Source organism: Oncorhynchus mykiss, chromosome 2 (genome assembly GCF_013265735.2).
Source record: "Oncorhynchus mykiss isolate Arlee chromosome 2, USDA_OmykA_1.1, whole genome shotgun sequence".
NCBI lineage: Eukaryota > Metazoa > Chordata > Actinopteri > Salmoniformes > Salmonidae > Oncorhynchus > Oncorhynchus mykiss.
The window spans coordinates 6,895,001-6,908,274 of NC_048566.1; the positions used below are offsets into that span (position 1 = coordinate 6,895,001).

At 44.0% G+C, this 13,274-nt stretch overlaps 2 protein-coding genes across 5 annotated transcripts in view; both read left to right on the forward strand.

The window, feature by feature from the left end:
• Window positions 1–1,287, forward strand: part of LOC118937417 (speriolin-like protein) — a 4,840-nt gene extending 3,553 nt beyond the window's left edge. The window contains exon 5 of one of the 2 annotated variants that reach the window (XM_036936501.1): window positions 244–527. In XM_036936501.1, coding sequence (XP_036792396.1) covers window positions 244–370 — 127 coding nt within the window. In that variant the 3' untranslated portion in view covers window positions 371–527. Of the gene's footprint in view, window positions 1–243 lie in introns of both variants that reach the window. The other variant, XM_036936493.1, reaches the window with a different exon arrangement.
• A 1,210-nt stretch (window positions 1,288–2,497) lies between these two features.
• smpd5 (sphingomyelin phosphodiesterase 5) lies at window positions 2,498–13,200 on the forward strand. Of its 3 annotated transcripts, none has more exons than XM_036936521.1 (8): window positions 2,498–2,845; window positions 3,803–5,002; window positions 5,435–5,510; window positions 8,344–8,484; window positions 8,740–8,829; window positions 11,025–11,088; window positions 11,867–12,026; window positions 12,461–13,200. In XM_036936521.1, the coding sequence occupies exons 2-8, from the start codon at window positions 3,824–3,826 to the stop codon at window positions 12,569–12,571; spliced, it is 1,821 nt and encodes a 606-aa protein (XP_036792416.1). In that variant the 5' UTR covers window positions 2,498–2,845; window positions 3,803–3,823; the 3' UTR covers window positions 12,572–13,200. The 3 variants fall into 3 exon arrangements, with proteins under 3 accessions (XP_036792416.1, XP_036792413.1, XP_036792406.1); XM_036936518.1 differs by having other exon boundaries at window positions 2,502–2,845; window positions 3,718–5,002; XM_036936511.1 differs by having other exon boundaries at window positions 2,503–2,845; window positions 3,715–5,002.
• Window positions 13,201–13,274: the final 74 nt, after the last annotated feature.

The following is a 13,274-nucleotide window of genomic DNA, read 5'->3' on the forward strand; positions in this document are numbered from 1 at the left end:
ATGTGTGGTTTGTGTATGTAATGTGTGGTTTGTGTATGTAATGTGTGGTTTGTGTATGTAATGTGTGGTTTGTGTATGTAATGTGTGGTTTGTGTATGTAATGTGTGGTTTGTGTATGTAATGTGTGGTTTGTGTATGTAATGTGTGGTTTGTGTATGTAATGTGTGGTTTGTGTATGTAATGTGTGAGCTGTAGTAGGATTTTCCTCTTGTAGGACAATAAACAACAGTCTAATCTCAACAGCCCGGACTTCCTCAGGAGAGTAGTTATCAACGCAGCCCCCTCCAAACTGCTGAAGGATCTCCTGATGCTGTTCAGTTGCCTCTCTTTCATGGCCAGGCAGGACGGCAAGCCCCTCTTCCTCTGGTAGACGGGCTGGGAACAGCTCTGGTCCAGGGTGTCACGTGCAGCTTGCTGATTCTGAGTCTTTTATAAACGCTTAGGACCAGAGCTAGACTGGGACGGCCACTGATACCACCTCCCTCCACAGCAGAGCAGTCGTCTGTGGAGAGTCAAGGTTTTACACTATAAACAAATGACTCAAACCCAACTCTTAACATGTCTAAGCTTTTATTGCTTTGGAGACAAGCGCTCTCTCATACAAACTTCACACACCCTCCGCAGACAGGACAGCTCTGCATCTCTTCACACACAGCTCTGCATCTCTTCACACACCCTCCGCAGACAGGACAGCTCTGCATCTCTTCACACACAGCTCTGCATCTCTTCACACACAGCTCTGCATCTCTTCACACACCCTCCGCAGACAGGACAGCTCTGCATCTCTTCACACACAGCTCTGCATCTCTTCACACACCCTCCGCAGACAGGACAGCTCTGCATCTCTTCACACACCCTCCGCAGACAGGACAGCTCTGCATCTCTTCACACACCCTCCGCAGACAGGACAGCTCTGCATCTCTTCACACACAGCTCTGCATCTCTTCACACACCCTCCGCAGACAGGACAGCTCTGCATCTCTTCACACACAGCTCTGCATCTCTTCACACACCCTCCACAGACAGGACAGCTCTGCATCTCCTGCATTGGACCATTTCCTAGTTTAGCCTTTTTTTAATTCATATTTTCCGTTCACTTGGTTTGTTGGTTGGTTGCACTGAGGCTGGCTTTGTGAGTTACCTGACATTATATTTCCATAGCAGTCTGTTTAAGTAATGTATACACGACTCATTTTCATTTACACTGAACAAAGTTTTAACAACATGTAAAATTTTTGTCCCATGGTTCATGAGCTGAAATAAAAAATCCCAGACATTTGCCATACACACAAAAAGCTTATTTCTCTCAAATTTTGTGTACAAATTTAGTTTACATCCCTGTTAGTGAGCATTTATCCTTTGCCAAGATAATCCAGCCACCTGACAGGTGTGCCATATCAAGAAGCTGATTAAACCGCATGATCATTACACAGATCCACCTTGTGCTGGGGACAATAAAAGGCCACTTTAAAATGAGCAGTTTTATCACACAACACAATGCCATAGATGTCTCCAGTTTTAAAATGAGCAGTTTTATCACACAACACAATGCCATAGATGTCTCCAGTTTTAAAATGAGCAGTTTTATCACACAACAACAATGCCATAGATGTCTCCAGTTTTGAGACATGGTGACTGCAGGAATGAACCACCAGAGCTGTTGCCAGAGAAATTATAGTTCATTTCTCTGCCATAAGCTGCCTCAAATGTCATTTTACATTATTTGCCAGTACATCTAACCGGCCTCACAACCGCAGACTATGCGTAACCACACCGGCCCATCCACATCCAGCTTCTTCACCTGCAGGATCGTCTGGGTGGTGGGTGCTGAGGAGTATTTCTGTCTGTCGTAAAGCCATTTTGTGGGGAAAAACTCATTCTGATTGGCTGGGATTTGCTCCCCAGTGGGTGGGCCTGGCTGCCAAGGGGTGGGCCTGGCTGCCAAGGGGTGGGCCTATTCCCTCCAAGGCCCACCCATAGCTGCACCCTGTCCAGTCATGTGAAATCCATACATTTGGGCCTAATTTATTATTATTAATTTTTTTTTAAGAATATGTTTATTATTTTATAATAAAAAATCTAATACAAAAGACAGCAATACTAACAATGACATTCATTGTACCGTTGAATGGGATGGCCAATTTAGAGGACAAAACTAAACTCACACATACACAAAATAAAACAAAATCCTATTAGGCGGTAAATAAATATTGAGTGGAGTACAGCACAGAGTAGCAGCAGATCGTCAACCCAGTTATGAAGCGGGACAAGACCATTTATCCAGTATCGGCTGACATATTTTGTAAAACATTGAACTTCTATTGGAGGTATTATATCGAATCTTTTCCATATGTATTACATTCCCTAAATTCCGTAACCACATTTCAAAGGTAGGTACAGTCTCCTAATGTATTTATTTCAATTGACTGATTTTCGAATATGAACAGTAACTCAGTAAAGTCTTTGAAATTGTTGCCTTTCAATATCGTAACGACCCTGGGTTTATAAGCGCGAATCCGCGTTTAATAACCCCATATACCTATAAACCCTTATACTGTTCGTATAAGGAAATATGTTCAACTCGGTTGCCATTTCAGACGAGCACGCACACGGTGGGAAATAAGCGGCATGCACGCGCAAACTGTCTAGACTGGAGTTGGCTGCTCCCCGCGCGGGACAAGTCTTACACTGGTCGCTGGAATCCTTGTCTTCTGTTTTATACAGGAATATTGAATGAAAAATATCCACAGCATGATAAGGCCAACTTAGCAGTAGCCATGCTTACATGTATTTAGACGGATAAATTCACATTTTATGAAGGAAGTGGACTCTTCTATACAGACAGGTAAGAATAAAGGTGCATAGCTCATGTTAACGTTTGCTAACCAGATAACCTATGTTTAGCTAGCTAGTAGCTAACATTAGTCCACGAACGTGTGGCTATGTAAATGTGTAAGACAAAATTGTCTTGTTCATGAATGATACATTGTGCATGTGAGCACCTGCTACTTAGCCCAAATTAGTAAACATTTTCAAACTGGTTGAATTAGCCAGGTAACGTTAGTTGTCCAAGTTAACGTTAGCTGGCTAGCTAGCTAACCACGCCACGTCAGAGAACAGCATTTGGGGCGAGTCGATCATTTCAAAGTAACAAGCACACACAACGAACTTGAGACACAATCGATATCACATTCATTCATGACCGATGTTGGTTGGCATGACGGTGTCAGCAGAAATGCTGGCACTCAGGACGGGCGTCATTGTCGGAATGTGTCGGGTCTTTTTGGAGACTTTTTGTGGACTATTTTGAACATTGCATCGACCACTAGTTTTACACACTACACATCTGTCGCTATAGCGATTAGTGAATTCGTGCAGATGGTGACGTCTGGATTAACAGTAGTTTGGGTAAAATACCCGTATATTCTCCTCCTCTTGCCCTCCTTTCCAACAATGCCTGTCTGTCTATCCACCAACCCTGCCCTTCATGTGCGCGCAGCCCAGTAAACCAATGTAATCTGCCTTTCTAATCCAATTGATCCCGTGTAATATGACGCACCAGCTGTCGCCCAGCCCCATTGGGTTGATTCTGGTTTCCCTGACAACCATGCAACTTCAAGCACTATTGATTTACCTCACTAGTCAAACCAGGAAAGGTCTGAAAACACCCTCTACATGTCCTGTCTGTGTGTTGTCTTCTACGTTTACTTCCAGTAGATTGCAGAGTCTGTCAGATGGTGAATAACCAGAGTGAGGTGAGCAGCTGGGAGCCCTGATGCCTGCTCTCCCTATTTGTGTCCAGAGGTGACTGAAGGAGGGAGGCATGTCTCTGCGGGAGTCCCCATTCCCCAACAGCTTTGTGGAGGGCCTCCATGCAGTGAGCTGGGGTCTCATCCTGCCCTGCTTCTGGTTCCTTGACCGCCTCATTGCCATCTGCATGTCCACCAGCCTGGAACGCACCCAGCGGCACGAGCAGGAGTGTTACCTCCACCCTCTCAAGGTGTTCTTCGGCTTCATCCTCTTCCTCGCCCTCTTCCTGTTCACGGCTCCCCTGGCATTCCTGGGGTTCCTGTTTTGGGCTCCCCTCCAGGCTGCCCGAAGGCCCTTCTCCTACCACCACGAGCCCCTGTCGAGGCCAGCACCAGCTGAGGAGGGGGAGAGGAACCTGGGCTTTGAGGCAGGGGCCAACAAGGCCACTTTTGGTTTTGCTACTGCCAACCTGTGCCTATTGCCGGACGGCATCGCACGCTTCAACAACCTGGGGCACACGCAGCGCCGTGCCACCGCCATCGGCCGGAGCATCGTGCAGGGCGTGAACCGGCCACACATCCGCATCTTCGTGGACTCTCCCAGTAGCTGTGGCACCCTCAGCCCCTCCAGTAGCCTGCTCCCCGGCCCCTCCACCACCAGCCCTGCCTCATACGGCGCTACAGACCCAGCCTGCCAGCCACCACCCCAGGCTCATTCAGACGAGGACCAAGCTGACGGAGCGGTCCCAACAACGACACCCCCCAAACCCAGTGACTCAAACTATGTGGTGTACGTGCCCTGTGACGACACTGAGGAGTCTTCCCATTCTCCCGCCCCCGTCATCAACACCAACCACAACTCCAACCAGCAGGACCGGAAGGGCCACAGGAACCCTCCGCGGGCCCTACGCACTCAGGGGGTCGCCCAGCGCGGTCAGGCTGGGCCAGACGACGTGCCCTGGGAGGTGTCTTCTCTCTTCCCGGCCAACGTGGACATCCTGTGTCTGGAGGAGGTGTTTGATAAGAGGGCAGCTGTGAAGCTGACCAACACCCTGGGGCCCCTGTTCAACCACATACTGTATGATGTAGGGGTGTACGCCTGCCAGCCTCCCGGCAGCTGCTCCTCCTTTAAGTTCTTCAACAGCGGCCTGTTCCTGGCCAGCCGTTACCCAGTGCTGGAGGCCCAGTACCACTGCTTCCCTAACGCCCGGGGGGAGGATGCCCTGGCTGCTAAAGGCCTGCTCTCTGCCAAGGTACCAGTCACCACAGAGATCCTATTACACTACTAGAGAGGATGAAGTCAATAGGCTGATATTGGCAGCCATTTTGATTAGATTAAGGAGAAATACAGTTCTAATTTGTAATTCTATGCCACTCACTGTCATTATAGCTCTTGTCTTTCTCACCTCTCGCCTGCACTTTGGGTTTTTTCTGCTTAAAATAACTGATATGTGGTTGTTTTTTCTTAACTTTAGTTGAAAGCACTGACTGTAAGTCTCTCTGGAGAAGAGTGTCTGGTAAATGTAGTGTCATCTGGTTGCCATTAACGCTCCTACTGTATTGAGTTACTGTTGTCAGTTATTGTAATGATAACGTCCATTTTACCATGGGTTAAACAATAACATCATCAACAAGAACGCAGTTCATACCCAGTAGGTGAAGTAATGGTTTGTGGGTGTTCCCAGGTGCTAGTTGGCCAGAATCAGAAAGAGAAGAAGCTGGTTGGATATTTTAACTGCACACACCTCCATGCACCTGAAGGCAAGTCATCTTCATTCATTATTTTTTTAAACTTAATCCAAAATGGCCTCCTCTTCTCTATTTACAGCACAACTTCTCACATAGCTCATTGTAATTGAGCTACTACTGTACATTGCATTGTAGTTACACTGTTAATGCACCCTGAGGAAGGCACAGTGATGCCGAAACGTTGGTAAATACCCAGTAAATTGCTGGGGGATTATACAGGGAGTGTGTCACTTTCTTTGTCTTGATAGTTTTATAGTTTATTTGTCGTTAGTCAGCACCTCCACACAAACTATTATTCTGGCTGTACACCAGCTCATGTTGTTTTATCATTTATTTGTCGTTAGTCAGCACCTCCACACAAACTATTATTCTGGCTGTACACCAGCTCATGTTGTTTTATCATTTATTTGTCGTTAGTCAGCACCTCCACACAAACTATTATTCTGGGTGTACACCAGCTCATGTAGTTTTATCATTTATTTGTCGTTAGTCAGCACCTCCACACAAACTATTATTCTGGCTGTGCACCAGCTCATGTTGTTTTATCATTTATTTGTCGTTAGTCAGCACCTCCACACAAACTATTATTCTGGCTGTACACCAGCTCATGTTGTTTTATCATTTATTTGTCGTTAGTCAGCACCTCCACACAAACTATTATTCTGGCTGTGCACCAGCTCATGTTGTTTTATCATTTATTTGTCGTTAGTCAGCACCTCCACACAAACTATTATTCTGGGTGTACACCAGCTCATGTTGTTTTATCATTTATTTGTCGTTAGTCAGCACCTCCACACAAACTATTATTCTGGGTGTACACCAGCTCATGTTGTTTTATCATTTATTTGTTGTTAGTCAGCACCTCCACACAAACTATTATTCTGGCTGTACACCAGCTCATGTTGTTTTATCATTTATTTGTCGTTAGTCAGCACCTCCACACAAACTATTATTCTGGCTGTGCACCAGCTCATGTTTTATCATTTATTTGTCGTTAGTCAGCACCTCCACACAAACTATTATTCTGGCTGTGCACCAGCTCATGTTGTTTTATCATTTATTTGTTGTTAGTCAGCACCTCGACACAAACTATTATTCTGGGTGTACACCAGCTCATGTTGTTTTATCATTTATTTGTCGTTAGTCAGCACCTCCACACAAACTATTATTCTGGGTGTACACCAGCTCATGTTGTTTTATCATTTATTTGTTGTTAGTCAGCACCTCCACACAAACTATTATTCTGGGTGTACACCAGCTCATGTTGTTTTATCATTTATTTGTCGTTAGTCAGCACCTCCACACAAACTATTATTCTGGGTGTACACCAGCTCATGTTGTTTTATCATTTATTTGTTGTTAGTCAGCACCTCCACACAAACTATTATTCTGGGTGTACACCAGCTCATGTTGTTTTATCATTTATTTGTCGTTAGTCAGCACCTCCACACAAACTATTATTCTGGCTGTACACCAGCTCATGTTGTTTTATCATTTATTTGTTGTTAGTCAGCACCTCCACACAAACTATTATTCTGGCTGTGCACCAGCTCATGTTGTTTTATCATTTATTTGTCGTTAGTCAGCACCTCCACACAAACTATTATTCTGGCTGTGCACCAGCTCATGTTGTTTTATCATTTATTTGTTGTTAGTCAGCACCTCCACACAAACTATTATTCTGGCTGTACACCAGCTCATGTTGTTTTATCATTTATTTGTCGTTAGTCAGCACCTCCACACAAACTATTATTCTGGCTGTGCACCAGCTCATGTTGTTTTATCATTTATTTGTCGTTAGTCAGCACCTCCACACAAACTATTATTCTGGGTGTACACCAGCTCATGTTGTTTTATCTACACTGTTTATGCACACCACACATGTATATACTGGAATCCTGACATAGCGCACTGTAATATACAGTGTCTACTGCTGTACATATCTCTCTTAGTATATATTTTTGGTGTGTGTGTGTGTATATGTGCACAGATTGCGTTTGTTTTATGATAGTGTTGTGTTTAGGTTCTGAACAGACAGAGTAAAAACTCAAACGGACGGACTAGAGAAAAGCTCAAGCCACGTTTATTCAACCCACTGGGTGCCTCCGCTGCAAGCACAACATACAAGTACATATCTATACCTTCTGACTAGGAGTCACCTCCTTTTATGACTAAGATAAAAAAAACAATCCGTCTCTGTTGCTAGGCAGGAACTAAACCTGTTCCTCTTACTGGTGTTGTCATGGCCCTGCATGAGTCTAGAACCTTCATTAGAGCGTGGAAGTGTGTGAGAGAGGACTGTAGTTAGCTCGTCTCCAGAGATTTATTTTCTCTTCAACTGTTCACCCTTATTGAGTTGAGTTCCACATCCCTCCTGGTCCTAGTTCAACAGCAACTTCCTTAGAAATATTACTATTCAGCAATAACATGTTTAAACAGACAAACTTTCTGTACTTCCCATTGTCTCGCTCGGTAACTTTCCATAAACAAAGTTCCTATTCTTCCTTCGTTGACCCCTAACATACAGGTCTTTTATACATGTCAAGGTAATCAATAAGGTCTAATATGGTGACAGGAATAAGTATATTTCAAGCCAGAATCTGACCGTTAATTGGTTTTTTTTCTTACATTTGTTTTGTTATTTGTGTACTTGTTTTGACATTTGACTGCCCTGTTAAAAGCTAGTAGCACAAGCATTTCACTGCACCTGCCGTAACATCTGCTTAACTCTGTACGTGACCAATACACTTTGATTTAGGACGCAGTAATTATCTGTCCAGCACCAGTCTCTCTCTGCTGGTATTGTAGTGGTTGAGATAACTGTGTCCTGTGATTGGCTGAGCAGGTGAAGGGGAGATCCGCTGTGAGCAGCTCAACATGCTCACCAAGTGGATCCAGGAGTTCCAGGTGACCAATAGCAAGCCTGATGAGGTGGTCGTGTTTGACGTGCTTTCTGGGGATTTCAACTTCGACAACTGCTCACCTGGTACGTCTGCGTCCCAAATTGAATCCTATTCTCTATAAAGTGCACTACTTTTGATGAGAACCCTATGGGCCTTGGTCAAATGTAGTACACTATATAGGGAATAGGGTGTCATTTTTGAATATCTTTCTGTCTACATACAGAGTACATTGGCTCTCCATGCAGTTTGTCTTCTATAAATGGGTATCTGTGTGGGCTTGATGTCGTGCAACCGGTTTCCACATTGTTCCATGTTTCTGTGTGTTTGTCCTTGGTCAGATGACAGTCTAGAACAGAAGCACAGTCTGTTTGAGGAGTACAGAGACCCCTGCAGGGCCGGGCCGGGCCAGGAGAAGCCCTGGGTCATTGGTGAGTTGGACTGTTGCACTATCTTTATACTGCGTCCCAAATGGCATCCTATTCCCTATACAGTGGTACTACATTTGACCAGGGCCCATAGGTAGGTAGTGTACTATAAATTAGAAATAGGGTGCCATTTGGGATACATAGCCGATAGACAGGCCTACAAGTCATTAGGAACAATCAAACATTTGTTGATGTCTTGTGCACATTTTTGTGACATGAATAATGTTTTGAACCTCTTTAATAGTCAGTCTCCTGTACAGGCCCCAGCCCATGTTTAACTATATTGTGACATGAATAATGTGTTGAACCTCTTGTATAGTCAGTCTCCTGTACAGGCCCCAGCTCCATGTTTAACTATATTGTGACATGAATAATGTGTTGAACCTCTTGTATAGTCAGTCTCCTGTACAGGCCCCAGCTCCATGTTTAACTATATTGTGACATGAATAATGTGTTGAACCTCTTGTATAGTCAGTCTCCTGTACAGGCCCCAGCTCCATGTTTAACTATATTGTGACATGAATAATGTTTTGAACCTCTTGTATAGTCAGTCTCCTGTACAGGCCCCAGCTCCATGTTTAACTATATTGTGACATGAATAATGTTTTGAACCTCTTGTATAGTCAGTCTCCTGTACAGGCCCCAGCTCCATGTTTAACTATATTGTGACATGAATAATGTGTTGAACCTCTTGTATAGTCAGTCTCCTGTACAGGCCCCAGCTCCATGTTTAACTATATTGTGACATGAATAATGTGTTGAACCTCTTGTATAGTCAGTCTCCTGTACAGGCCCCAGTCCATGTTTAACTATATTGTGACAGAATAATGTTTTGAACCTCTTGTATAGTCAGTCTCCTGTACAGGCCCCAGCCCATGTTTAACTATATTGTGACATGAATAATGTTTTTAACCTCTTGTATAGTCAGTCTCCTGTACAGGCCCCAGCTCCATGTTTAACTATATTGTGACATGAATAATGTGTTGAACCTCTTGTATAGTCAGTCTCCTGTACAGGCCCCAGCCCATGTTTAACTATATTGTGACAGAATAATGTTTTGAACCTCTTGTATAGTCAGTCTCCTGTACAGGCCCCAGCTCCATGTTTAACTATATTGTGACATGAATAATGTTTTGAACCTCTTGTATAGTCAGTCTCCTGTACAGGCACCAGCTCCATGTTTAACTATATTGTGACATGAATAATGTTTTGAACCTCTTGTATAGTCAGTCTCCTGTACAGGCCCCAGCCCATGTTTAACTATATTGTGACATGAATAATGTTTTGAACCTCTTGTATAGTCAGTCTCCTGTACAGGCCCCAGCCAATGTTTAACTATATTGTGACATGAATAATGTTTTGAACCTCTTGTATAGTCAGTCTCCTGTACAGGCCCCAGTCCATGTTTAACTATATTGTGACATGAATAATGTTTTGAACCTCTTGTATAGTCAGTCTCCTGTACAGGCCCCAGCCCATGTTTAACTATATTGTGACATGAATAATGTTTTGAACCTCTTGTATAGTCAGTCTCCTGTACAGGCCCCAGCTCCATGTTTAACTATATTGTGACATGAATAATGTTTTGAACCTCTTGTATAGTCAGTCTCCTGTACAGGCCCCAGCTCCATGTTTAACTATATTGTGACATGAATAATATTTTGAACCTCTTGTATAGTCAGTCTCCTGTACAGGCCCCAGCCCATGTTTAACTATATTGTGACATGAATAATGTTTTGAACCTCTTGTATAGTCAGTCTCCTGTACAGGCCCCAGCTCCATGTTGAACTATATTGTGACATGAATAATGTTTTGAACCTCTTGTATAGTCAGTCTCCTGTACAGGCCCCAGCTCCATGTTTAACTATATTGTGACATGAATAATGTTTTGAACCTCTTGTATAGTCAGTCTCCTGTACAGGCCCCAGCTCCATGTTTAACTATATTGTGACATGAATAATGTTTTGAACCTCTTGTATAGTCAGTCTCCTGTACAGGCCCCAGCTCCATGTTTAACTATATTGTGACATGAATAATGTTTTGAACCTCTTGTATAGTCAGTCTCCTGTACAGGCCACAGCTCCATGTTTAACTATATTGTCAGTTGTTTTATGTCTTGTAAGGTTGTTTATTTGATCTTTTTTTTTAACAAGGCACATTGAGAAATTGAGAACTTTTTCTTATGTTATATCGTTCAGGCACTTTGCTTGAACAGCCTACTCTGTATCATGAGGATGTAAGGACCCCAGAGAATCTTCAAAGGTATGCTATCCCTCAGACTGCATTCACTGGATGTAGTCAATGGGCCCTGGTCAAAACAACGTAGTGCACTACAACACATTGAAACCACTGGTCACTTTAATCATTGAAACCACTGGCCACTTTAATCATTGAAACCACTGGCCACTTTAATCATTGAAACCACTGGCCACTTTAATCATTGAAACCACTGGCCACTTTAATCATTGAAACCACTGGCCACTTTAATCATTGAAACCACTGGCCACTTTAATCATTGAAACCACTGGCCACTTTAATCATTGAAACCACTGGCCACTTTAATCATTGAAACCACTGGCCACTTTAATCATTGAAACCACTGGCCACTTTAATCATTGAAACCACTGGCCACTTTAATCATTGAAACCACTGGCCACTTTAATCATTGAAACCACTGGCCACTTTAATCATTGAAACCACTGGCCACTTTAATCATTGAAACCACTGGTCACTTTGATCATTGAAACCACTAGTCACTTGAATAATGTTTTCATCTTTATATACTGTATTCTATTCTACTGTATCTTAGTCTGTCGCTCTGACATTGCTCGTCCAACTATATATATTTTTAATTCCATTCCTTTACTTTGTGTATGTTAGATATTACTGCACTGTTGGAGCTAGAAACACAAGCATTTCGCTACACCCGCAATAACATCTGCTAAACACGCGTATGTGACCAATAAAATCTGATTTGATATGGAATAAGGTGTCATTTGAGACATGTCCTACGTTCCCCTGATCCCTTCCCTGTCTCTAGGACCCTGGAGAGAGAGGAGTTGAGGAAACAGTACATCTCCTCTCCTGTGGCCCTGGAAGGCTGTCCCATGGTCTACCCTGAGTTGGGTCAGCCTTGGGTGGGGCGCCGCATCGACTACATCCTCTACAGAGAGAGCTCCATCTCCAAGCACTGCCGAACTGTAGGTGTTTCCATACTTTTCCCCTCTCTGGTTCGCTAGCATGAGCTAGCTATCAGATACCTGCCATCTCATTCAGCTGTATAGAAGAGTCCACTTCCTTCATGTTCTCCTCTCCACACTCCTGACCTCCACCTGTGTTATTGAAATGATTGCTTGGAACACCACGAGGATGTGTTCTAGGAAAGACAACAGTGTGTGTCTGGCTGGCTGGCTGCAGGCGTCACAACAGCGTGTGTCTGGCTGGCTGGCTGCAGGCGTCACAACAGCGTGGGTCTGGCTGGCTGGCTGCAGGCGTCACAACAGCGTGGGTCTGGCTGGCTGGCTGCAGGCGTCACAACAGCGTGGGTCTGGCTGGCTGGCTGCATGCGTCGCAACAGCGTGTGGGTCTATTATTAATTCTGGTGTTATTGCATCCTTTTCTTTCTCTCCTATAGGAAATTGAGGAGTTCACCTTTGTGACCCAGCTTGCTGGCCTCACCGACCACATTCCAGTGGGCCTGAGGCTCAATGTGTTCCTGGACTCAGACACTGCCCAGTCCGAATGAGTGACAACCCAAGCCTGAATCCATTTGGGGAGAAGGGAAATATATGTATTTCATTCCAAATGGCACACTATTCCCTATATAGTGCACTACTTTTGACCAAAGTCCTATTGGTGCCATTTGGGATGCAGGCATCTACTATGCACCACACACACCACACGGGTACAACAATTACAAAGTAAACAGACCAATGAAAAATGCCAAGGGGTTATGTTGGGGGTGAGCTGGCCTGTATCCTCAGTCAGAGAGATGGAACGGGCATCCCAAATGGCACCCTATTCCCTATCTAGAGATGGTAAGGCATCCCAAATGACTCCCTATATAGTGCACTACATTTGTCAGAGCCCTATGGGGAATACGGTACAGTTTTGGACAATACCATTGTCTGGTGGCTGCTGGATTAAAACCGATATTGATTTGCTGGTGCTGCATACAGAGACCAAATCTAAGCTGAATAATGACATGACTCACTGAGTAATATGTGGGCCTTTTCAGGTCAGGGGCATTGGTAACTCACTTTTATACAGTCAATCTTACTTTTGGTAAGTTGTTGGTACTGAAAATATTTTATATTTTTTCACTCTGATTTCACGATGATGCCTGTGGAAAATAAACGATCTCACTGAAATGCACCAAATGTTTGAGTCTCTTACTGATTACAAGGGTGGTAAAAACATATTTGAAGAATATTTGCTGTGTGGATGGG